At 40.4% G+C, this 26,234-nt stretch overlaps 3 protein-coding genes across 3 annotated transcripts; 2 read left to right on the top strand and 1 right to left on the bottom strand.

Annotated features, from left to right (window-relative positions):
• Positions 1–3,157: 3,157 nt before the first annotated feature.
• Positions 3,158–3,910, bottom strand: LOC146572050 (uncharacterized; the record flags this gene model as incomplete). Its single annotated transcript, XM_085278440.1, has 1 exon — positions 3,158–3,910. A coding segment is annotated over one exon (753 nt), but the record flags the coding sequence as incomplete, so codon positions are not given.
• A 4,380-nt stretch (positions 3,911–8,290) lies between these two features.
• LOC146572051 (uncharacterized) lies at positions 8,291–20,511 on the top strand. The gene is made up of 5 exons (XM_085276081.1): positions 8,291–8,349; positions 15,905–16,382; positions 17,063–17,131; positions 17,299–17,432; positions 20,231–20,511. Exons 2-4 carry the CDS (start codon positions 15,906–15,908, stop codon positions 17,326–17,328), a joined length of 576 nt encoding a protein of 191 aa, XP_085132207.1. The 5' UTR covers positions 8,291–8,349; position 15,905; the 3' UTR covers positions 17,329–17,432; positions 20,231–20,511.
• On the top strand, positions 20,216–25,625 carry LOC146572052 (F-BAR and double SH3 domains protein 2-like). Its single transcript, XM_085278441.1, has 4 exons — positions 20,216–20,416; positions 24,053–24,108; positions 24,325–24,572; positions 24,657–25,625. The coding sequence occupies exons 1-4, from the start codon at positions 20,216–20,218 to the stop codon at positions 24,836–24,838; spliced, it is 687 nt and encodes a 228-aa protein (XP_085134567.1). The 3' UTR covers positions 24,839–25,625.
• The last annotated feature ends 609 nt before the right edge of the window (positions 25,626–26,234 follow it).

A 26,234-nucleotide genomic window follows, 5' to 3' on the forward strand; every position in this document is an offset into this window, starting at 1 on the left:
ATAAAGTTATCCAAACGTGCCTGGCCTACTATGAGAAAGAGACTCAGGTTAACTGGCTTATTGTCAGCGGCCACTTTAGCTGGTTGTTGTAAAATCTGTGGGGAGCAGAAAACATCAGCCGTTAATCAGTCTTTCATTTTATTAAAATGTAACAGTTGATTTCTCAGTGCCACAGACACTATCATACTGTACAGGCACTCATAATAAGGCTTCAGTTCTCTGAGATCTGAGAGGAGACGGTTTGTATGAACTAAACCACGAGAAACAAAGTTTATCTGGACAAACTGACAGACAAAAGATTAACAAGCAACCTGACAATTAATAACAATATGAGACAATATAAGTTCTAGTCACTTGTTTTCTTTATTATATATTTAAAAAGAGGAGATGTTGAGTAATACATTCTTACATTTATGCAGCACTATGATCACACCAAAACGCAACAGGTTCTGAACATTGATCATTTCCTGAACTTTGACCTCAGTACTTGTTGCTGAAAGTAATCTTAAAGTACTTTTTTATCATCATGTTAGGGAAGCTTTGAATCAAGTTTACAAATACAAAAAATATATAAAACTATCAATTGACTAACTAACTAAACAGACTTTTCTTCCCTGGCTGATGTTATTTTCAGTAAAACATTAACCAACACTTGTTACCTGTTATTACAGGTTATACAGCTGTTATACAGTTTTACAGATGTTAGGATTTTGCATCTTAATAAAAACATTCTAGTGTAATTTGTGTAATACATCATTGGTATTTACCTCATTTTAAAGCCTGACAAGGACTAGATTATATGATTTACATCCTGATATGTTAAATTCTAGAAACCTGTCCTTAGTTAAATGCAGGAGTGAAGTAAATGTACAGATTTATTCCACCACTGTCAGCATCTCAGAGACACAGCAACATTAACTGTTAAAGGAAAAATCTTCTTTTCCCCCACTGTCTGTGAAATCTATGATCTGTCCCTGTGTCTTTGTAAACGTGACTCTACAGAGAGGCAGGGAGAGTATGTGGTGTGTGTTTAATGCTCACACACTAGCTGTAGACTCTCCACTAAAGCTTGTGTAGCTGACAGTGATGGGATTTCCGGCTCTTTTTAGAGAACCGGCTCTTTCGGTTCGGCTCACTAAAAAGAGCCGGCTCTTTCGGCTCCAAAAAGGCTCTTCAGGTTGTTTTGTTGCTTTAATTAATTTATTATTAACAACAATATAAAATTATGCACAAAAGGAATTACTAATGTAAAAAAAAAAGTGGTTTTATTTTTATATGTTTATATATAAATATATGCGGTGGCCCCCAGAGACAAAACACGTACAAACTCCAAACACATTTCTAGCATGAACTGAACTTCCAAAACAGAGCTACCTAGATCACTTAAATTACACAATTGAAAGCATGAAACCATATGTGTATTGTTTGTGTATTTATACACAAGCATTCATAGTCAAATAATTTTTTAAAAAAAAGTTCATTTACCTGTTACTACCACACACCAAATCCGGTCGTTGGTACTTGCTGGCTTGTGTAGCCACTAGGTAACAAAAGTTCAACACTGCGCCCTAGCATCCTGGAGCACTTCTGTTGTGTTTTGTACGTGTTTTGAGTTTTTATGTGCTTCGGAGTTTGTACGTGTTTTTACGTGTTTTGGAGTTTTTACGTGTTTTTTAGTTTTTACATGCTTTGGAGTTTGTACGTGATTTGGAGTTTGTACGTGTTTTTACGTGTTTTGGAGTTTTTACGTGTTTTGGAGTTTGTACGTGTTTTTACATGTTTTGGAGTTTGTACGTGTTTTTACGTGTTTTGGAGTTTTTGCATGTTTTGGAGTTTGTACGTGATTTGGAGTTTGTACGTGTTTTGGAGTTTGTATGTGCTTTGTCTATAGGGGCCACCGTAAATATACTTTTATTTATTCACTCCACATAAAATGTAATAAATAAATCATATAATACAAAAACCAACTATTCACATTTAAACTTTTAACTATTTAAATTTTCAGCTTTTTCCTTTTACAAATTTAAAGTGAAACAACACAAAACACTGCAAGCCACAACACAATTAAATATAAATTATAATATGAAAACAAAAAGAAGATGCACATTCTCTGTCATATGGACCTGCATGAATAAACTTTCCGAATCCTTTATCATCTGCAACTGAAAATAGTTGTGGATGATTACTATACCTTTCTAATGTGATGTTGTTGTCCCTGGCTCTCTTTCTCTCTCTCTCCCTCTGGCTCTGTTCATGTGCTACTGAGTGTAACTACCGCCCCTCCCCCCTCTGCCCAGCGTAAAGCACAAGGCTCGCGTGCTGAGTGAAGCGGAAAAAAAGTGCGAGAGAGAGAGAGGGTGAGAGAAGAAAAAAAAATACAACCCACGTGACGGCTCGCAATAAGGAGCCGGCTCGCGTCGTTCACGTCTAAGAGCCATTTCGTTCGCGAACGACCCATCACTAGATCACACGAAGCCCTGTTTAACATCTCGTTTAGAAGTACTGTTAGTTTTTCAAAGAGTAGCAGGATTGTGGGGTTGCAAATTTTAAAGGCTTTGCAGAATTTCTTCAGGCCGGAAAGATGTTGGTTTAGGCTTTTGGAACACAATTTAAACAAAAACACACAATTTACAGGAGATGATGTGAAGTGTGATGCCAACAGTTTTATTGAACATACAACTTAATCAGAAACTTAAAAGAAAGGAAAGACCTCTAGCGTGTTCGCCTTAAGCACATGCAGGCCAAAAGCCAACAAAAATGAATAAAGATGAAGACTCTCGGGGCACTTCTGAGCTCCTTTAATGGAGAGGAGCTCCTCCTCCTTTATTATATAATTATCCATATTTTATCTTTAAACTGATTTAATTCCATCTTAAACTAGATTGATTTCCCCAATTTTGTCAAAATCATTTTCTTAAAAACATTTATCTATTAAATGTGTTTATTAATGTGCCACTTTGACCAGTCTATCAATTTGCACAACTTTGCATTCCTCTATGATATTCAACATTTGTCTTGCATAACTTTCTGGACTTTCTTTCAATTACCTTTTCATTGTTCTTTTTTTGGGGGGGGGCACAAGGTCAGCCCATAGGGTCAGGAATAATGACTGTTATGCCAACCTTATAGTAAGAAGCAATTAATACTACAGATATTTTTATGCCTTTAACTGACCCCTCTGAGTAAATCTTTTCCCACAGGTGCCACAACAATGTGGCTTATCACCTGTGTGAATTTGCATGTGTATCTTCAACTGATTCCTCTGAGTAAATCTTTTCCCACAGGTGCCACAACAATGTGGCTTCTCACCTGTGTGAATTCGAATGTGTCTGTTTAACTGACCCCTCTGAGTAAATCTTTTCCCACAGGTGCCACAACAATGTGGTTTCTCACCTGTGTGAATTCGCATGTGTCTAGTCAACTTTGACTTCCAAAAAAATCTTTTGCGAAAGGTTCTGCAAGAACGTGGCTTGTCACGTGTGTGAATTTGCATATGTCGACTCAGTGTTTCTGACCTGTAAAATCTTTTCCCACAGGTGCTACATAAATGTGCTGTCTCGGAATTTTGAACACTCAGGCCTGATACGATTTGCGCTGAGTTTATACTGTGTGAATTATCATCCTTTCTTTCGTCCTGATCTGTGTCAGGAGAGTTGTGAGAATGGAGCTGGTCATTGCTTGGTTCTGGTTCACTGTGGTCACTTTCTTCACGAGCAGGAAAAGTTTCAGTCTCCTGCTTTAGAACAACCGTTTTTTCCACTTCAGTGGTACGGAATTCCTCCTCTTCCTCTTTAATCTGTGAAGGATCCTCCTGGTGTAGACTGGAATTCTTCTCCTGGTTACAGACCTGCTGATTTGTGAGCCCATCCTCGTCCTTACAGTCATGTTGTGGAAAATCTGAAGGGACATATCAAAAAAACATACATTTGAGAAATTACAAGGTAAGCTTAACCATTAGCAGGTCTCTACATGGTAAGCATATGGCTTAGATATACCTATGAAGGCATGTTGTGGGGAGAAACAGTTTTGCTGCTTATGTGAAAACCATTTTGGCTGCTCATTTACAAATTCTACAAATAATATAAACAGATTATCTAGGATGAGAAAATAAAGACGATATATAATCAAACAAAAGCACAAAGTGGTATCTCTTAAATTTTGTTATCAAAGTGCACAAAACATTTAAAAGTTCACTTAAAATTATTCAAAAACTTTACAGGACACTCACTTCAGGATTTATTTATTTATTGTTTAGATTAACTATTCATTGCCTTAAAGTTGGGGAGAATGGGAGGTAGAGCCTTCAGCTGTCAGGTCCCTCTTCTGTGGAAAAAGCTGCCAGTTTGGATTCGGAAAACAAACACTCTCTCTTTAAAAAGAAAAAGAAAAAAAAATATTGGGCTTAAAATTTTCATTTTTGATAAAGCATACATTTATGGCTGGATCAGGTGGCCCTGATTAGGCTCATTGAGATTTAAACTGGGTGAGAGAACAGATCTTTCTTATACCTGGGGGTATAGAGTTCCACAGCCTGGGAGCAGAACAGCTAAAAGCTCTGCTTCCCATCGTGGTGAGGCGGAAGGAAGGCACAGAAAGCTGGATAGAAGAAGAAGATCGAAGTGCGCGGACAGAAAAGGTAGTGCGTAACAGGTCAGAAAGGTAAGGAGGTGCGAGGTTATGAATGGCCTTGAAGGTGAGCAGAAGAAGCTTGTGGAATATCCAGAATTTCACTGGGAGTCAGTGAAGTTCCTGAAGAACTGAAGTGATGTGCTGGTAGGAGGGAGTTCTGGTGATAATGCGAGCAGCAGAGTTCTGAACCAGTTGAATCTTATGGAGGGATTTTTGGGGGAGACCATGCAAGAGAGAGTTGCAGTAGTCAATGCGGGAAGTAACAAGACTGGGCAAGAATGGATGTAGACTGGGTGACAAGAGAAGGACGAAATCTGTTAATGTTGCGTAGATGGAAATAGGCAGAACAGGTGAGATTATTGATGTGAGATTTATAGGAAAGTGAACAGTCTAGGATGACACCAAGGCTCTTAACCTGAGGAGAAGGGAAAACTGTGGAGTTATCGATGGTGAGTCAGAAGTGGTTTGCCTTCAAAAGGTTGGATTTGGTGCCAATAAGGAGGATTTTAGTTTTATCCTTATTGAGCTTCAGAAGGAGTAATAAAGGTAATATTAAAACTAAGAAGCTGCTGCCATTGTTGGAAACTGGAATTGGCTGGGCCACACTATGAATCCTGGGATAGGTTGGGCAGCGAAGGATACACCCGACCCATCCTTCAAATCTGGAAATGAAGGACACGTTTGTCGGCCGCATTTGGAGGAGTCTTTGAATTTGGACAGCCTTCGTCGAGTCGCTGTACCGCAATCGGCCTACAAATGCAGCCTTTGAAGGATTTGATTTCGTGGCTCAAGAGTTGGGAGTTTGCCTTGTAATCGGAAGGTTGCTGGTTCGAGCCCCGGCTTGGACAGTCTCGGCCGTTGTGTCCTTAGGCGAGACACTTCACCCATTGCCTACTGGTGGTGGTCAGAGGGCCCGGTGGCGCCAGTGTCCGGCAGCCTCGCCTCTGTCAGTGCGCCCCAGGGTGGCTGTGGCTACAATGTAGCTTGCCATCCCCAGTGTGTGAATGTGTGGATGACTGGATGTGTAAAGCGCTTTGGGGTCCTTAGGGACTAGTAAAGCGCTATACAAATACAGACCATTTACCATTTGATTTGATAGTTGACGTAATCGTGACTAGTCGACAAGTCGTGGCAGCCCTACCTTACAGTATAAACCCCCTTCAGGACACTGTTGTTGGGATTAGAGTGGGATGCAAAAGTTTGAGCAACCTTGTTAATAGTTATTATTTTCCTGTATAAATCGTTGTTTGTTACAATAAAAAATTCTCAGTTAAATATATCATATTGCCTGTCCCGTTTGGCTCTTTTGCCATCAGAGTTATTGTCTGAAGGTGAAGAAAGCTGCCCAACGGATTTACTTTACCAAATGGACCATCCCAGCCTTGCCGTAATGGTCTATTTGATTCACCTTTTATTGTTTATTTTATTTTATTTTCACTTGCTAAATACGGGACAGACTTTACTGGGGAAAAGAAAGGGGAGAAAGAAAGAGGGAAAGAAAAATAGCGGGGAAGAGGAATGGTGATAAAGGGCAAAAAACAAAAACCAACAAAATAAGCAGACAAAAAAAAATACATATATCAATCACATGGATCACCTGTTGAGAAAGAAAAATGGCAGTGGTTCCCAAACTTTTTTTGCTGGGCCCCCTTTTGTTTTACAAGAAAAATGTTCACGCTCCCCCGCGTGCACGCACACGCACTAACACATCCTCCAACCACACACACCCATATTTTGCCCCATTGCGGTTTATTTCACACCTCAAACATTTAGTAAACAATTAAGCAAATACAAGTAATCAGCAATAAATTACAGGTAGTAAGAAAATAAACTACCAACTAATTTATGCACCTACATGGGTATTTTTGAAAACGCAGCCGTTTCGTCCACATGTAAACGGCGTTTCGAATCACCAAAACTGAGATTCTTTTAAAACTTCTTTTTTTGCGTTTACGTGTGGACGAGGAATACAGAGTTCGTCACGCAACATCAAAGGTATGTGCCTTTTTTCACGTCACGCTGTGCGCCACGTTGTTTACATGAGATGAATTGCAGAATGGTAGATAGAGACGAAATACTGTTAATCTGACTATGCAGGTTTTACACGCAGTTACTGTCCTCAATTTACAAAGGCAGAGGCGTCACGATGTGATTAATTTACGTGTAGTTGTTTTTTTTCCTCTGTAATAATATTCAACATTGTTATCAATACATTTTTCAAAAAATGCCTCTCTGTGCAAAATAGGTTTAAAAACATAAACAACTGTGGGATACTGTTTGTCCGTGATTTGAATTGGGGGAACAAATCGTGGCAGGATCAGCCTGATATTATTTGTATCCAACTGTAACTTTACTGTATAAAGTATAGTATAGTATGTATATCTCCAAAATGTCAGGAATAGTTAGTCATTACAACAAGTGTTTGTGAACTAAAAATCACGAATATGGGATACTGTTTGTCCGTGATTTAATGCTCCCGACGAAGGGAAAAAGCAATTCTGCTGAGGAGACCTACCTTGGCACTTGTGCAGGTGAAGCCAAAGGGAAGATATGCTTCACCATATTCTCTAGTTTCTGGCTTAGAATGAAGTTGGTTTGGAAACATATTCAGCTATGCTTCATCTCCTGCTTTGCGTTTCTGTAGGTGCCCCTGCTAGCAGTGTCCAAGCATTGTTTCCCCCCCCCCCACCATGGCTCTGCGCACCCCCTAGGGGGCGGGCCCCACACTTTGGGAAGGTCTGATCTATGGGAATATAACAGTAAATACTAAATATTAAACATTATTGTGCAGCACGTAAGATCAACAGCGCACAGTGTGCTTTGAGGTAGGTAGGGATGGGTATCGAAACCCGGTTCTTGTTGAGAACTGGTTCCCACTGTTTCAATTCCTTGGAATTGTGTGCCATTTTTGCAAACGATTCCCTTATCGATTCCAGTCGCCCCGAATGACGTCACCACGTTGCGGAGCGTCGCTTACCTGACAGGAAACATGGTGGCTCAAATGCTCAAAAGTTTGATTATACTTTACGAGAACGGATGACAACAGGGCAACTTGCAATACTTGTAGATATTTCATTTAAGGGAGGAAACACTACGAATATGCAAAAGCATTTGCTCACAAAACACGCAATGACCTTAAATGAATGTCATGTTTTTAATTCCGCTCAGGATTCGTGAATCTCAACCCAGCACGTCCTCTCCCGTTAATGCGGCAGGTAAATAATCAACTAACATTGCATATTATGTTAGCGCGATCTGCCTTATTACAAAACCTGCCATTACTGTGCATTTAGGTGACCATGATGAGAGAGACAGACAGAGTCTGGCTGGCTCAGATGGTAGCAGTTCTTGCTGCAGTCTACCGGTCGCGTCTCCTTTCAGGCCATGATAGACGAATGTCACGAGCAGTGACTAAGTTTGTGGTAAAAGGCTTGCACAGTAGTGATGGGTCGTTCGCGAACGAAATGGCTCTTAGAGCCGGCTCTTTGACGTGAACGACGCGAGCCGGCTCCTTATCGCGAGCCGTCACGTGGGTTGTATTTTTTTTTTCTTCTCTCACCCTCTCTCTCTCTTGCACTTTTTTTCCGCTTCACTCTGCACGCGAGCCTTGTGCTTTATACAGAGGGGGGAGGGGCAGTAGTTACACTCAGTAGCACACGAACAGAGCCAGAGGGAGAGAGAGAGAAAGAGAGCCAGGGACAACAACATCACATTAGAAAGGTATAGTAATCATCCACAACTATTTTCGGTTGCAGATGATAAAGGATTCAAAAAGTTTATTCATGTAGGTACATATGGCAGAGAATATGCATGTTCTTTTTGTTTTCATATTATAATTTATATTTAATTGTGTTGTGATTTGCAGTGTTTTGTGTTGTTTTCACTTTAAATTTGTAAAAGGAAAAAGCTGAAAATTTAAATAGTTAAAAGTTGAAATGTGAATAGTTTGATTTTTGTATTATATGATTTATTTATTACATTTTATGTGGAGTGAATAAATAAAAGTATATTTACGGTGGCCCCTAGAGACAAAGCACATACAAACTTCAAATCACGTACGAACTCTGAAGCATGTACAAACTCCAAAACACGTAAAAACTCCAAAACACATACAAACTCCAAAGCACGTAAAAACTCAGAAGCACATAAAAACTCAAAACACGTACAAAAGACAACAGAAGTGCTCCAGGATGCTAGGCGCAGTGTTGAGCCTTTGTTATCTTGTGGCTACACAAGCCAGCAAGTACCAACGACCGGATTTGGTGTGTGGTAATAACAGGTAAATGAACTTTTTTTTAAAATTATTTGAATATATATATGAGTGCCTGTGTATAAATACACAAACAATACACACATGCTTTCAATTGTGTAATTTAAGTGATCTAGTAGCTTTGCTTTGGAAGTTCAGTTCATGCTAGAAATGTGTGTTGGAGTTTGTACGTGTTTTGTCTCTAGGTGACACCGCATATATTTATATATAAACATATATAAATAAAACCACTTTTTTTACGTTAGTAATTCCTTTTGTGCATAATTTTATATTATTGTTAATAATAAATTAATTAAAGCAACAAAACAATCTGAAGAGCCGGTTCGGAGCCGAAAGAGCCGGCTCTTTTTAGTGAGCCGAACCGAAAATCTCTAAAAAGAGCCGGAAATCACTATTATGTGATAGACTGGCACCCTAACCAGGGTGTACCCTATAACTTCTGCGTTATGCCCCAGCCCTCCTGCAACCTGTAAATCCATTGAATTTTGTATGTTAACCAAAATCTAGACTTTGCTGAATATTATGTAATATGAAGACAACATGCAGTGTTTAAGTGACCAAGTAGAATTGGGTAAAAGTTACTGAATAGTGTTGGAATAAAATGACAAAATTGTGAATGATTGAAATATTCCAAGAGCTTAACTTGCTTCATCTAAACATGTTTCAATCACGTTTTATAAACACAAAATGCACAGGTTTATGAATATGAATAAGTTGTGTCGATATAACACAGTTGTTTACGTTTCTCCCAAAGCAAAAAAAATTGTGTGCAACCAATGTACAGTACTGAATTAAGTAAATCCAACACGTTCACTTTTTCGGTGCACCCTGTACACCTGATGGCCAGTCCAGCTGTGATCAAACTGTATTAAAAAAGTAACTTCTCCTTATACTGTAGGGTCTTTCCCTTTGTCAGTACATGGAAGAAGTTTTCAGGCCCCTCTTCTGTGGAACCAGCTTCCAGTTTGGATTCGGGAGACAGACACTATCTCTACTTTCAAGATTAGGCTTAAAACTTTCCTTTTTGCTAAAGCATATAATTAGGGCTAGACCAGGTGATCCTGAATCCTCCCTTAGTTATGCTGCAATAGACGTAGGCTGCCGGGGGATTCCCATGATGCATTGAGTTTTTCCTTTCCAGTCACCTTTCTCACTCACTATGTATTAACAGACCTCTCTGCATTGAATCATATCTGTTATTAACCTCTGTCTCTCTTCCACAGCATGTCTTTTATCCTGTCTTCCTTCTCTCACCCCAACCGGTCGCAGCAGATGGCCGCCCCTCCCTGAGCCTGGTTCTGCCGGAGGTTTCTTCCTGTTAAAAGGGAGTTTTTCCTTCCCACTGTCGCCAAAGTGCTTGCTCATAGGGGGTCATATGATTGTTGGGTTTTTCTCTGTATCTATGAAGCGCCTTGAGGCAACTTTTGTTGTGATTTGGCACTATATAAATAAAATTGAATTGAATTGAAAAAAGAAATTAATGAGAAGCAAAACATTTTTCTTAATAAAAAAAACCCACATTGCATATTTGCATGAAGACCGTTCCAGCCAATGGGGTTTTGTTGATAAAATTATTCTCTGTGATTGGTGGCTCCATGGCCACCAGCACAGTGAGAAGAGGTTTAAAAAGGTCCCAGCACAGCATTCACTGCAAGCAGAATGACAGTAATGGCTCGTCTGTTCCTCCTTCTCCTTCTGTGGGTTGGTGAGTCAACTATTGCACTTATTCCATATGTGTGTGTTTGCGTGTGTTCTTTTTAAACTATTCTTCAGGTAATCACATATCTGTGTAACCAAGCCAAGTTAAACAATCTTTTATTAAGTCTTGCTGTCATGGTTCCAGGCTTCTGTGCCTTAGTGGTTTTGTTTATTATTAGAATTTTTAGTTTGGGGGATTATTTACAGCTGTTCTGGTAAATTATTTTCAGAACAGCTTCTTGTTCATTTTCCTTAGTGATGTGTCGGTCATGAACGAAATGGCTCTTAGAGCCGGTGTCAGGTTTATATTGATGATTGTCATTTTTGCTTATGTCGTTGACCCAGGGTTTTTGAGTTTATTATATTATTTTGTAATTTCTAGTCTTTGGTTTCTTTGAGTTCTGTCTCATGGTTTATGTCTCTGTCTTCTCTAGTTGCTATATCCCCGTGTCCAATCAGTGTCTGTGTCTGCCCTGGTCCCACATCGCTGTTCCCTCTGTTGCAGTGCATGCGAGTCTGTGTCTTTAGTTCAGTCTGTGTCATGTTTCCTGTTTTATTTTGAAGGTCCTTGTCTGAGGTTAATGTATGTGGTTTCGCTTCCCCTTGTCTCATTAGGCCTGATTTGCCCCAGCTGTGTTTCCCTCCTGTTACCCATTCCCTGATTGCTCCCTCAGTGTATTTAAGCCCTGTGTTTCTTTGTGTCTTGTGTCGTGATCTACCGTTTACCTAGCTGTGTGTTCTGTCAGTCCTCTGGTGTAAGGGTATTTTGATATTTTCCAGTTATGTTATATTTGAGTTTAACATTAAAGCTGTTTTGAGTTCACATCTGTCTCCGGAGTCTGCACCTTGGGTCCTATTTAGTGATGGTGAGATGAAGCCTCATGATGAACTGAAGCTTCCCATCCAACTGGTCGACTCATGGTTCGAAGCATTGTGATGATTCATTTGCTCTACTGCGCCATCAAGTGGACAATTCAAGTGAAACGGGCTCAATGATTATAATGATGTGATGTGTAAACCGCTAAACCGAATAAATAAATTGTTTTTCATGGTTATTTATCCCGAATATTGTCTCAGTATGTCTGATACAAAAGAGAAAGTGGAAACTATCAGTACACAGTTTTTGGGATGATTGTGTAACTGCGTAATCATTCTTATGTACATCTCAATAATGACACAAACTAGTGTGTGGCACTTCAAGTTGAATGAATAAAGGAATTACTATTGTTCATGACACCAATAACTGAAATCTAAATATTAGTTATATTTAATATTATACTAATTTTGTATTATATTAATTTAATATTTGTGTATAATAAATTGGCAGCTTAACACAGGAATGTACATGGAAACAAAAAGGGAGGGAGTTGTGATGTGAATGTGCTTGTATAACAGTGCTCATGACACTAGGGAAAAGTTTTCATTTGTTTTTATTCAAAAATAGCAGCTTTCCCACAGTGCTGGGCTTAAGACGGTTCCTCTTTTTTGAGAGGATTTCTCCTGCTTTTGAAAATATCCTCTCACAGGGCACAGATGAAGCAGGGGTTGCAAGAAAAACCACAGCAAGTTTATACAAGTTTGGATAAAGAAATTTGTGTCCAGTACTCCAGTAGCTATGTAACACGTACGTAATCCAATTCCACAACACGATGTGATGAGGGAATCAGCTGTGTTTTGCTGCCCATTTTATTTCGAATCTGGCGCAAACCAGTGAACCAGTTCCCGAATCAGTCATGTGGTACGGACTGCCCGCGAGGCCTCGAACGTCACTGCATACGTAATCAACGCAAGCCTCGATACGCGCTTCAGAAAAACGCCCCCGCGATTACCCGATGCGCGATTCGAAGCTTCGACACACAGGACACATCACTAGTCCTATTCCTGTCTGCACACAGCCGCTCATAACAGAAGATCGCGACCATACTATGGACCCAGCAGACATTGAACTTCAGGAGTGACGCCGAGCAGCCTTTGCCCAGCTGGAGGAGGAACTCCGCTGGAAGCCATGGCTCACCCCTGACATCGGGCGCATTTTCCATGGCACTCGGCTGGCTCTCGGCGGTCCCCGGAGCTGCCGGAAGTCTCCACCTGTTGCTCCGCTGGCACTCAAGATGCGGCCGCTTCAGTTGGGAGTCCTCCGCGTGGCTTCAGGCGCTCACGCTTCATCCTCAGCGTCACCGTTCTGTGCACCGGAGGTTCAGTTGCTCACGCCGCCAGCTACCTCTGCTCAAAGGAAACGGCGCTCACGTCACCGTCATATGGACATGTCTGAGCAACCTCCGGTGGTGAGTCAAAAGGACTACACTTTCCACACTCCACCTGAGCTGTTAAACAGTAAAGACTATGAACTTACCTCAGACACTTTCGGGATTTCTTTTCTCGACGAGGATTTGGATTGGGAGGCCAGTTTTGGTTTGAATCCTCCCACGCTAGTTCATCACAATAAGCATTCGTCTGGGATTTTTAGTTCGAGGTCTGCTCGTTGGGGTGGGAACAAGCTAAAACCCAAGTTTGCCGAGTCTGTTTTTTTCTGAGACTGTGAACACTGCTAAACCTAAGACTACACAGACTGTTAAACGTGGTGGGAAAGGGTCGTCACCTATTTTTGATGGTCCGGTTTTCATTGAGCCTGCTCCTTTGCCTTCCTGTGCTCCTCCGCCCAGGGCGGCTGTAGTCCAGCAGTCTCCTGCACCTGTATCTGTTCCTCGGGGGGGGGGGGCGGCGGCCCAGCAGGGCCCAGTTTGTCCCTGCTCCAGTTTCCAGGCCAGCTGAGGCTCCGCTAGCCTCTGCGCCCGTAACTACTCCGCGGGTGGGGAGTAGCCTGAGTTGTCCTCAGGCTCGGTAGGCTCGGAAAACACTGCACGTGAAAGCGCATCAAATACGACTTTTTTGACCCTATGCGACACTTATCCGATCATGGCATGACAGTGTGAACAGCACAAATGCAATATTTTCAAATCCGATCTGGGTCACTTTCGTATGTGGTACTGAATCCGATACATATCTGATGTTTTAGAAAGCGACTGCTGTTTGAACGGTCATGTCGCATTAAATCAGTCTTTTACGTCACTGACACAAGACAGATGCCAATTATCAGCGCTGGAGAAGCGCCCAATAAGACATCGCGAACACTACCTGGCCATCCAGTGTAGATGTTAGTGAAACTGTTTGGAAGACAACGTTGGAGAAACGTGAACATTTTTATTTATAATGTATAATCTGCAGATTCTGACAGAAATCTGCAACTATCATTTGAAGCACCGATGCTCTCTAAAACAGCAATAAGGATAATTATTTTGTCATTTACATTATGTAAATAACTTAAAGCAAAAATTGGGAAACGTAAAGTCCGAAACAAGTCTTTATATTAAGGGCCATCAGTCAAACCATACTGTTTTCTACAGTCATTGGTCTAAACAGAGCGCGTTGTGTGTGACGTCTTGTTTTGCGAATGCGGGCCGCTTTGAGGGTTCACACGGGAGCGCATTTGCTGTCACATTTTATTTGTAGTGTGAACAAGAAGACAAAAAAATCAGATTTGATCAAAATATCAGAATTGAGCATTAAGACCTGCAGTGTGAACGTAGCCTAAATGCATCACTGTGCTGAGTATACATGTCGGCACGACGTGGTGGTGTAAAAAAGGTGGATCCACCTCAAAGTTCGACTTCTCAGTATTACTTTAAAAAAATGGTTCAAGTGCTTTGAATAATTTATATGACTTGGAAAAAAATGAGCATAGCTAAGGATATTAGTGCTAAGTCATGATTTTCTCAGAATGTTGCTGCTGCTCGCTGACTTTAGCTAACAGCAATTCCTGTATTTGATTCATGTTAAGTACATTTATGTCCTTAATCTTTAATTTTTTTATTAAACATCCTCATCTTGTATACAGTGGCTTGCAAAAGTATTCGGCCCCCTTGAACTTTCCCACATTTTGTCACATTACAGCCACAAACATGAATCAATTTTATTGGAATTCCACGTGAAAGACCAACACAAAGTGGTGTACACGTGAGAAGTGGAACGAAAATCATACATGATTCCAAACAGTTTTTACAAATAAATGACTGCAAAGTGGGGTGTGCGTAATTATTCAGCCCGCTTTGGTCTGAGTGCAGTCAGTTGCCCACAGACATTGCCTGATGAGTGCTAATGAGTAAATAGAGTGCACGTGTGTGTAATCTAATGTCAGTACAAATACAGCTGCTCTGTGACGGCCTCAGAGGTTGTCTAAGAGAATATTGGGAGCAACAACACCATGAAGGGATAAAGTTATTGAGAAATGTAAAGCAGGCTTTACATTTACAAGTCATACTAACTTTGACATATATTTTTATATGAATTGAAAACTTTCTGTCTGTACATAATTCCAACAGATTTTACGAGGTTGTAAGCTCACGTAGCCAAAACTCCAATAATGCTAACAAGCTTTCACCATTTCATTGGTCTGGTGATGCAACTACATAATGTGTTTTTAACAGACCCTAAACAACACCCTTTCAATGAACAGCAAGACACTTGACCCTACCGCCTACTGGTGTTGGCCAGAGGGGCCGATGGCGCGATATGGCAGCCTCGCTTCTGTCAGTCTGCCCCAGGGCAGCTGTGGCTACAACTGTAGCTGCCTCCACCAGTGTGTGAATGTGAGAGTGAATGAATTGTGGCATTGTAAAGCGCTTTGGGTGCCTTGAAAAGCGCTATATAAATCCAATCCATTATTAATGTGTGTGTGGGGTGGGGTTCAAAGTATACTGAAACAACAAACAATTTAGGCATTTCAATAAAGTTACATTATCTCTGCTCTTTACAAGTTCAAAGCCACAGACCAAATTGTGAATAGAACTGTAATTTCACTGTTTCACTTCAGCAGCATCAATCTTTGCACAGATAATCTTCATATGAGGATTTCATGTTTATTGTCAAAGGAGATTATATGCTAGAAAATACAAAAAATAAATGAATAACAGTTTGGTGAGAAAAATATTGAGTTTGAGTTCAGTCCCAAGTTACTTTCACCAACTTGTCTCTGCTGTAATATTTGGATTAATTCAATGAAGTCTTAGAACTGTTAGCTTTATTTTAAAACCAACATTGTATAATATCAAAAAATACTTTTAGACAGGCCTGTGTTTTTGGCCTGTCATTTTTAAGCAGGAACCTCAGAAAGGTATTTATGAGTTTTGTTTGACATCAGAAAGTAAAAAGACTGCACAAAAGCTACACGTGTTACCATATTATATGACCCTTGCTATAACAGAAATGTATTAACCCCTTAATATTTTTTGTGTTGCTTTTTTTTTTCAGAATGGCTTTGACAAAGCTTCTGAACAACCGCCCTGACACGCCATATTCCCGGCCACCCCCACTGCACATGAAAATTTTAAAGTCCTGTGACCAGCTAAGGGTCACAAGCTGGGACTTCAAAGATGGAACACCAACACCTCTAATGACAAAGAAGAACACCATTGCGGCGATCACCAATGGCCAGACTGTGACAAAGATCACAATGTTTGAAGAATATGCCTCTAAAGTCCAGCTCGGGGGGTCATACATTATGAGAGGCCATGAACTCAGTGGCACAGGCCCCCCTTACAACATCAGTATCACAGCCAGGACACAATTTTTTATTTTTTTTATTTTTTTTAGGGCACCGACCCTAAGTGTGAGGGAAGGTCTTGTAAAAGAAGCAGAGGATCTTCTGCATCCTCTTGTTCCTCTCACCCCACTCAAGATGAGCTCCACACATGAGGGACTCATGACAGTTCAAGGGGAGGTGGTGGAGGTAAGTACTTGTGGTTCCATCAGAATTTACATGGATTTAGGTTTCCAAATAACCCATTATTGCCAGTATTTTTTACAGTTAAAATTTTGGTTTTTGCTGTCAAGCAGAGACTAAATTCTGTTAAGATTGTTAAGCACAATTTTTAAAAAATATTTACCTCAGACCATTTCTGATATTTTTGCAGCCAGTTTGCATTGTGCCTGCGTACATTTGTGTTGTAAGGGCTAGATTTTAATGAACAGTCTCTACTTGATAATAAAAACAAACAGAATAATTATTTTATACACTGCTGTATATAAATTCACACAAGGCTTCATCTAAATATATCCTTTATAATAAAAATAAAAGCAGATACAACAGAAATGGTCAAAAAGTACCCTGAATTGGGCATAATGGAAAACAAATAGATTTTGTATACCTGAAACTGGCAAACTTTTCATTTAAGTTGCAAAATGTATTGTTTACAGAAGGATTTCCTACAACCTGTTTCATAATCACAGTATATGAAAAACATCCTAATAACCGATACAGATAAAACTGCTTCTGATAAGATAAATGGCATGTGCAGAATACTTAACAACAACCATAACATAATCTAAACAGATTACTGAAGAAATAAAATCCTATCACAGATAACTACACTGACTATTACTGACATTAAATTTCAATTTTCTTTTCAGTTTTCTGCTGTAAAGAAGGTGCTGTTGGGAAAACAACATGTTCCCCTTAAAAACCTCCAGCTGAAGGAGGTAATGGTGCAATTTAAGTTTTATATTGAAAATGGTTAAACTAATGTGACAAATGTGACATTGCTGGTACAGAATGTATGAGGCTGTGAGCTTTTTTTTTTTCTAGTTACTGGACTTGTTGTTATTTAATTAATGAATCTTTAATTCTGTCATGTTTGTGATTTCAGGATGGTTTTACCATGACAATCTGCCTCTAGAGGGAGGCAGCTGCTAACAACTTCAACGTGGGAGACCACATCAGCCTCTCTCACGTTAAGCAGAGACAGTCCTCATATGGCGTACAGCCTTTACACAGATTGAGGTATGAAGAAGCTTTGTTTGTCTTATCAACAAATGTTTAAAACTATGTTTTCAAATTTGACATAACATTATATATTATATTATCTTACACACACACACACACACACACACACACAAACACTACATATAGATAGATAGAAAAGTTCCCCCCTCGCCCCTGCGGGCGGTCAATCCTTCAAGCTCGGGTCCTCTACCAGAGGCCTGGGAGCTTGTGGGTCCTGCGCAGTATCTTAGCTGTTCCTAGGACTGCGCTCTTCTGGACAGAGATCTCTTCTGGATAGGGTTGCCAACTCCCTGAAAAATAAATAAGGGACACCTCGTGGCCAGGGCCGGGCGACCCAGTTGTCTTCACCCTTCCCAGTTTGGTGAATTTTCTAGCTCTTTTTTTGTGTGTGAAATTATTTTTTTAACCATTTGACTTGAAGTTGATTTAAGTAGATGCATATTCTATTCTTTGTGATATGAACACATGTGAAACAAATGATCATTTAGCCATTTATTTTTAGCTCAAAATGACATTAACACAATAAAACAGGTCTCTTTCTTAAACAGAAGCCTGTCATGCTTAACTTTTGAGAATATAAGTAAATCTTTCTTTAAAAGAACTCTGTCCTGCTTAACTTAAAATTATAGAAAACAATAGAAGGAAAAATATTCTTGTAACAGTGCACATTTAGTGCATTTAGTACAATCGGCTTCAGTTGAGGTATTATTTCAGCTTTTCTAAAGCTAATCAGCTGCTCCTGTTTGTAAACCTGCTTGTTCCCATGAATACGCATCATAACTCATCATCATTATTCATCTATGTTTTACTTTTATATATTAGTCATCTATTTGTTGTAATCATCTATCCTTGCAGTTGTTTATTACACTAAATAAGTTATATTATCACACTTCTGGCCACATAGCGCTGATATTCACTGCACATGCCCATATTAACTTTTTCCAGCCAGGTGTTTTCCTTTTCCCATTCTTCCCTTTCTCTGGGGGAAACAAACATTGCTGCTCTAATGCTGGGCTCACACTGTGCGGTTTTAGGCCTATTTTGAGCCGATTTTTGAGTCGTGCGACCGATTTGGTGATCGGACCGATTTTGGCCTTCATCGTGCGTCGTGTAGTATACGTGGGGTAACGAGAAGCGATTAACACCTCGAGCAGCTCCCGATCATCAATCGCTCGTGAGGGTGTCACCACAGGCGCTCACACTGCTCACGCGCAAACACGTAAACGTCGGTGAAAAAGACGGAGCAGCACAGCTGTGCAGCGTGTGATCTGGACACAAGCGATGGAGGCACAACTTGTAGAACTTTGGAAAGCTCATCCGAGCCTTTTCGATGTGGCATCACAAAATTATCACGACCACAACAACCGTGGAAATAGTTGGATTTACACTGCTGCTCATTCACAGCTGCCTGATCAATGTTTTTCATTAGCAATTTAGCAAAGTTGATGGTGGTGGTGTGTCTGTGTGAGTGAGAGACAGAGAGGGAGAGCGAGCGACAGATTATCTGTTATAACCTTCATGTTATGGAGGCACAGTGTGAGCACTCAGGTCGCATCAGAGCATCGGGCGGTATAGTGTGAGAGTACATCGTGACCTACGAACTTCTAACCCCTGCGAGTCAATCGTGCAGTTTGAGCAGGAGCTGAATAACGTGACTGAAAAAAATCGCACAGTGTTTGCCCAGCTTTAGGTGTACTGTCGTCCGAGACTTGCACCGCAGTGTCGGTGTTTGTTTCCCTGTTGGCCATGCTTCTTGTTGTGGTCATCTGTTGTCTTCCGGTATTTTCTCCGCAAGCGACCTTTCCTCGACCAGTGAGATGAGCGGTAATCTGAATTGTCATACTCGAATTGTCATAAGTTTTTCCTTTCCAGTCACCTTTCTCACTCACTATGTATTAACAGACCTCTCTGCATTGAATCATATCTGTTATTAACCTCTGTCTCTCTTCCACAGCATGTCTTTATCCTGTCTTCCTTCTCTCACCCCAACCGGTCGCAACAGATGGCCGCCCCTCCCTGAGCCTGGTTCTGCCGGAGGTTTCTTCCTGTTAAAAGGGAGTTTTTCCTTCCCACTGTCGCCAAAGTGCTTGCTCATAGGGGGTCATATGATTGTTGGGTTTTTCTCTGTATCTATGAAGCGCCTTGAGGCGACTTTTGTTGTGATTTGGCGCTATATAAATAAAATTGAATTGAATTGAATTGAATAAGTGTGCTGTCAGCTCATTGGTCACAAAGCAGGAGAGGGGCTGGGAATTATGTTTTCAAACAAAGCGTTAATTCCATTAACATTTATAGACTACTTTTGATTCTCACTGTATTACGGGACAAAGTGCGTCCCTTATTAGCTCAATACGGGACGTGTACTTTTGTTTCGAAATACGGGACGATTCCGTATTTTAAGGGACGGTTGGCAACCCTACTTCTGGACAGAGATCCCGCACCACTATGTCCGGTTGGTTAGCTGTTCCCAGGACTGCGCACCACTAAGATATTGCGCAGAACCCTCAAGCTCCCAGGCCTCTGGTAGAGGACCCGAGCTTGAAGGATTGACCGCCCGCAGGGGCGAGTAGGGTTTTTTTTTTTTTTTTTTTTGTTTCTCCAGGTGAACATGATTAACCATTTTGGAATTGACTTACCTGGATGATTCAGCATGCATCAAGACATAATGTGTGTATGTATGTGTCTTGGTGACTTAGTGAAACCACGTGATGACCATAGGTTTTCTTTTTTCTTGTTGGATAATAAAAAAAAACAACGTTTTCTGGGCTAAATGTGTGCCTATGCTGTGTCAACAGACAAAAGTCGAGGAGAGAGCTGACATCCTCATTGGTGTGGCCACGGCAGAAATGCCAAACCAGCTGGAGGTGTTGCTGGAGGATGGAAAGAGCCTGTTCATTCAAACTGGCCTGTGGAGTCTCTTTGATAAGGAACTGGAGGAGGCAGCAATCAAAGTTACTGTTAAAATTCAGGGAAAGCATATTGTACATATTCAAAAATATCAGTGCGAATAATTTAAGGAAAATATAAAGTTCCTTTGTTCACTTTGTTCTAAAATGTGACAGATTGTATTTTATAACTTAGGAAACAAAATTAATTCTTTTTATCAGTATTTATAATTTTTTATGACATTTTGTTAAGTTCTGTACTATAGTTAACAGTTTTAGTATTTTCCAGTGTTAAGTATTTGTATATTAAAAATTCTACATAATCTTATATTTGTGTTTTTAATTTTTAGAACACTGGAAGGCTATAAAATGTTTTTAAAAAAAGAAGAACAACAGCACAGTTCAAGACTTAATGTTGTATTTTGTAGATAAAAAAGGGGGCAGGTCTATAAACAATATTTGATTTGTACCTTTTGAAAAAGCCAACAAATTCAATGCCAATACAGCCAAACTCAGGAGATCAGTTAGGAGCACAGCTGAGCAAAGGTGATTCCAAAAAAATGGAGAGAAACTCTGCCATGCAGTGCCATGCTGAGCAGACTGGTTTACAGCCACAAGAGAGACTCAGTGTTCACAGATCATAAAATCTTCAGGGAGCAAAGCTCTCAGAGAAGCTATAATGCAATCCACAGATAGAATACAGTCAATAAGCTCCAAGTGAAATGTTAAACAGTGCATGGATAGCTTTTTGTTCAGCTTTTTATTTCGTATCCTTTTTCCCCCTTTCTAAAGTCTCTTCAGAGGCTTTGCAATTTGTCAAACAGCAGCTGGTAAAAAGGCTTTTGCAGTGAGGCAGGGAGCCTGTTCAAACCAGATTATGCTTGATTTGATGACTGCAGAGAACTTGGGGCTGACAGCTCAGATTCGGATCGGTTCTCCCTTGAAAAGGCATTAGTGTGTTCTGTCATGGCAGGATTTCTGTTCAATGTGCAGGTAGATTGAAATCAACGGGCACCAAAGACACCCAAACCTGAGGGATCATTACGTGACACCCAAAGCATCTGAGCAGTCTTATTCCTTCATCTGTACCAAATTACTCAGATTCACAGACGTCGTGCACAGCAGACCTGCAATACAACAATGAATAACAGGAGTTACGCCTGCGTTTGACAGGTCAAAATGTCACAGGGAGCAGTTCAGTTAAGTTTCATTCCCCTCCAGAAATCACTTCATGCATGATTATCAGGAACCTTTGAGTAATGACAGCACTTAAGTGAGTGTTTCCTTACCATGTTCCACTTTGTCACCAAGTTTTAGGATGAGAATGTTTTTTTTCTACTTTATTTTATTTTTAATAGAAAGATAGCTCTCGTTATTATTTCTGTTGTAATTTGTGTTTGTTGTTTGTTCAGTTTTTCAGCCTTGTTGCATTTTTTTTCTATTTCCGTTGTGTTTTATTCAACTTCTGTTACATTTTGCAGGATTTTGCAGCTTTTTCTATTGACGGGTGTTTTCTTCAGGGACACCATATTATCATTATCTTTAAAACTGCATTTGAAACTTAGTGCTGAGTTTTTACTTTCTGCAGTTGAAGTTATCTAAAGAAACTGTGTGTGGGTGCAGCTGAAAAAACGTCTTTTGGCAAATAAAACAGAAATTCTGAAATCCTCTACTGCTTATATCAAACAGAATAAAAGAAACCAAAGCTAAACTCTAAAAGATTATTTATTTCAGCTTGTTTACAGTTATCCACACCTCACAGCTTTTTATGGGTTGATAGTTTTCCTGATCCAATCTGCATACTCAGGATCACAGAGGTCCATGAAGGCAGCCGGTGCTCTGCATACAAAGTCTGGATCTCCCACAAAAGAAGAGACCCCATAAATCCTGCCATTATGAACCACTCCTCCACCAGAGTCTCCCTGCAAGACAGAAATACAGTTTCCCAGTTTTATAAAATCTTTCTGTATTTTGAATGTTTAATAAATGCAGCTGTGAGCTGAGGGATCATGCAAACTCACTCGACATATATCTTTCCCAGGACTTTGTCCACAGAACCAGTGCTGATAGCTCCTGACTCGGTGGACCTCGGGGAATTATTTCTGTAAAATATCATTGAGCTCTGTACAGCTGACAACCTCAGTCTCTGCACAGTGAAGAGAGGGTGATTCACCAGGTTCTAGAAAAAAGGGACAATTAGTTCAGCTTAAAGCACTTTTTTAAAAAATGATGCAGATTTGTATTTTATGCAGAAATGCAGCAGAAAGAAATAAAATGGTCTGAGCTCACAGGAAAAGCTTGTTTTTGCTTTGAACACATTAGAAATGAAGAAAAATACAATTTCAGTACAAATATCTGCAACATCTCTTTACTAATAAAGTAACAGTTTGGATGGTTTGTTTTCTTTTTTCTTAATACAACAAATTTGTTAAAAATCATCTTACTCCTTTTCTCATTAGCTAGTCCAGTGGTGGCACCATAACCTGCAACCTCAACTCTGGAATGGCACAAGAAGTGTTTGGACACTTTTCTCTCCTTTTTTTGTCAGTTACATACAAATACATATATTGATTGTTTTGCACGTTAACTTTGAAATGTTGCCCTGAGGCCTGTACTATGAAGCAGGATCTCATCTCTCCAGGTAACTTCAGAGTTCTATATGAAGGATTTTGACTTCTTACCAGAGAAAATTGTAAGAGTAACCCTGACCTGCTGTTATATTAGTTATGTCCTTTATAGAGTTTTAGTCACCACTTTATCATCACGCACCACACCTGGCTAGCATGCTTGGACTGTGCTTGCTCAGCGCATTGGGACACCATTCAAGCTCACTGCAGCACATGCTACTTCCTGTTTTAAAGGGCCTTGTAGCAGCCCTTGTTACATGTGTGGGCACGGAGCGTGAAGCAGAAAGCACAGCTTAAAAGAGAAGTTGATATACCCGGCGGCGTGACACTGACTGGTGTTTTACACCCTTTTTGGCTCCTACCTCAAAGCACACTGTGCGCTGTCGATCTTACGTGCTGCACAGTAATGTTTAATATTTAGTATTTACAGTTATATTCCCATATATCATCGTGATGTTGTTTATTCTATTGCTCTCGTTTTCTTCTGCTTGTTTTCTTTTTTCATTCTCAGCAGGTGAAATTAAAAAAGTATCTATTGTTAGCTAGTTTATTGTTTATTTATTGTGTCATTCTTTCTCCCTGTCCTATCCCCCAGTCATGTCTGTCCCGTCTTTAAAAAACAAAAATAAAATAAATACATAATTATAATAAAGGTCAATCAAATGGACCAATATGGCAAGGCCATGATGATCCACTTGGTAAAGTAAATCCACTTGGCATCTTTCTTGGCCTTCAGACAACAATTCTGATTGCTAAAGATCCAAACCGGACAACAAAAAAACAAACAAAAACAAAACAAAACATTTCTATGAAAAAAAACAAAACAAAAACACAGAAAACCGTACATTTGCACTCAATGCTTGAACTTAACACTGCTACTGTATTTGTTTTTGTCCCTGTTAGCCTTTATGAGCAGTGGCTCAGGAGGCACAGACCATCTCCACGTGTTGAGCCAATATTTTATGTATATTTACTTAGGTGATTATCTTTTCATATACAGATATAGTGTTTTAATGGGGTATTTATTTTAATGAATATAATCATACATAAAAATGTGAGCAATATCATTTATATAGATCTGTTTTAGTGCTGTGATTCCCCACAGCATGCCCCAACAGAGATCCCAATACCTCTGAGTGTTTTCAATCTGAATGAAAATAAGTAAGCAGCGGCAGGGGAGGCCACCGGTGTTCATGAAATCAAGCTTCATGAATTCAGCAGAGGCTTGTTTAGGATTTTAGATTTCTCGTTAATTCAGGAAGAGAGAACAAAAGCTCTCCTATTATTCTCTTTGTGGCTGTTATTAAATTCTGGCGACGATGCAGTGATATTGTTACAGCCCTACTCTTTACATCGGACTTTATTTTTTCTCATTAGGAGTTTTCCTGTTGAAACATTTTTGGCTGTTGTCATCGTCTGTGTGCATTGTCTGTGTTTCCAGGCCAGAAACCGTAGCGGACAGGTGGGCTACGTCCCGGAGAAATACCTGCAGCTGCCCTCCTCCAACAGCCTGCTGAGCATGCTGCAGTCGCTGGCCGCGCTGGACGCCCGATCCCAGTCCTCCAGCAACTCCACCGAACCTGAAACCGAACTCCCAACCGGCTCCGTCAACGGAGACTCGAGGAGTGAGATCCGCCTCCACCAGATAATATCGGAGTTTTGATTTCCTGCTTTGTTTAATACCCTCGTTGCCACTGTCTGTGTTGCAGTTTCATTCGCAAAGGCTTTGTACGACTACGCGGGACAAACGGAAGATGAGCTGTCGTTCCCAGAAGGCGCCATCATCCCCATCCTGAGCAGAGAGACCCACGAGGACGATGGCTTCTGGGAGGGCGAGTTTAACGGCGTTGTTGGTGTAAGAGTTCAAATAATAGTTTGCAAAAGCTTGTGACTGCAAAATTGTGTCTGCCTAAGGGACAGTTTGTTCCAGGAGATAAGCGAGAGTTAGAAGATTAATAGGAAGCACCTGGCCTCCAGACGGAGAAGATGTCCTTTTACATGTGTCCAAAGTCGTCAACAGAACATTTGTGGTTTTGAAACTTATGCCTGTGTTGTATCTGCTTGACGCATGAGGGGGCGTCATAAAAGTAAACCCTGATGGTATAAAACAACTGCTTGTGTATCGTTGGGCGGAGATCGATGCTGTCTGTGGGCAGTGTTCATCTCCCCACGCACGTGTTCATTAAAATCATTGTTTGACCGAAGCTCTTCTGGACCATTATTGTTTTGTGCTCACCCTCAATATTTGAACTCGTAACAAACAGCAATAACGGCAAAACATGTAATGGACGTGCTGGTCCACTAGACAACATCATGTTGATGTAAAGCTTTGGGTCTCTTATGCAAAGTAAAGAGGCTGAAATAAGGTGTCCATGAGTATCAGTTTTCAACATTCAGTATTAAGAGACAAAGACTGTACGGGTTGGGCCAGTCGTCAAGTCCTGGAGCAAAGTGAGCCTGCAAATCAATAAGATGCAAATCAGTTTATACCTTTCATATAATGTTTGAATTTGTTTATTCTGAGTTTTATTGTTCAGTTAGTTTCCACAGTTCATATATCATGTGTAATTTTTCATTAGTTTCAGTGTTTGTTTGTATTTTATTCTATTCATGATGGTTGTGTTGACAGATTTGTCCAAATTTAAAGCTATAGATGTGAACTTTTGGTTCCTTTATTATTACCTGTATAATTAGTTTCAGTGTTTGTGAAGTGGGGAAGGAGGACCCAAAAGCAGGACTCGTGCGATGGACAGTGCTCTTTATTTACAGTGGAGTAAATAAGACAACACAACAATCCAGTGAGCTCCCTCGACTCCTGTGTCATGTCTTCACCCAAAACTCCGTGCTCTCTGCTCCGTGGCTGCTGTCCACCTGTGCTCCACTCTCCTCCTCCTGGGAAAAAAACAACAGAGGCAGCCGTCAGGACACCATGCCGCCTAATCAACAAAAAACAGTCCCAGTCTAAATAATCTAAAAGACCAACCACGGCTCCAGTGATGGCAACACACAGTTCTAGTGACCAACCCAGTGGGCGGCACTCGAGACAAAGCAGTTCAGGTGGCCTGCACACATTTAGTATCAGGCTTTACAAAAAAAAGTATCAACTATGTTAGGATCCATGTTCATCATGTGTGATGTGTGTTTACATTTGAAGGTGTTTGTGGATTTGTCACCTCTCTTCAAGGTGTGGTTTGTGTTTGATGCTGAAAGAGATAAAGACTGCTGATTGGCTGAAGTAGGGTTCAATAAAAATTGTTTGGTTGTTGGTTTGGGCACTGCTCAGGTCC

The sequence above is a fragment of the Mchenga conophoros genome, linkage group LG6, assembly GCF_057382185.1.
Source record: "Mchenga conophoros isolate Kocher_MC1m ecotype Shallow Benthic linkage group LG6, M_conophoros_male_GT1.1, whole genome shotgun sequence".
NCBI lineage: Eukaryota > Metazoa > Chordata > Actinopteri > Cichliformes > Cichlidae > Mchenga > Mchenga conophoros.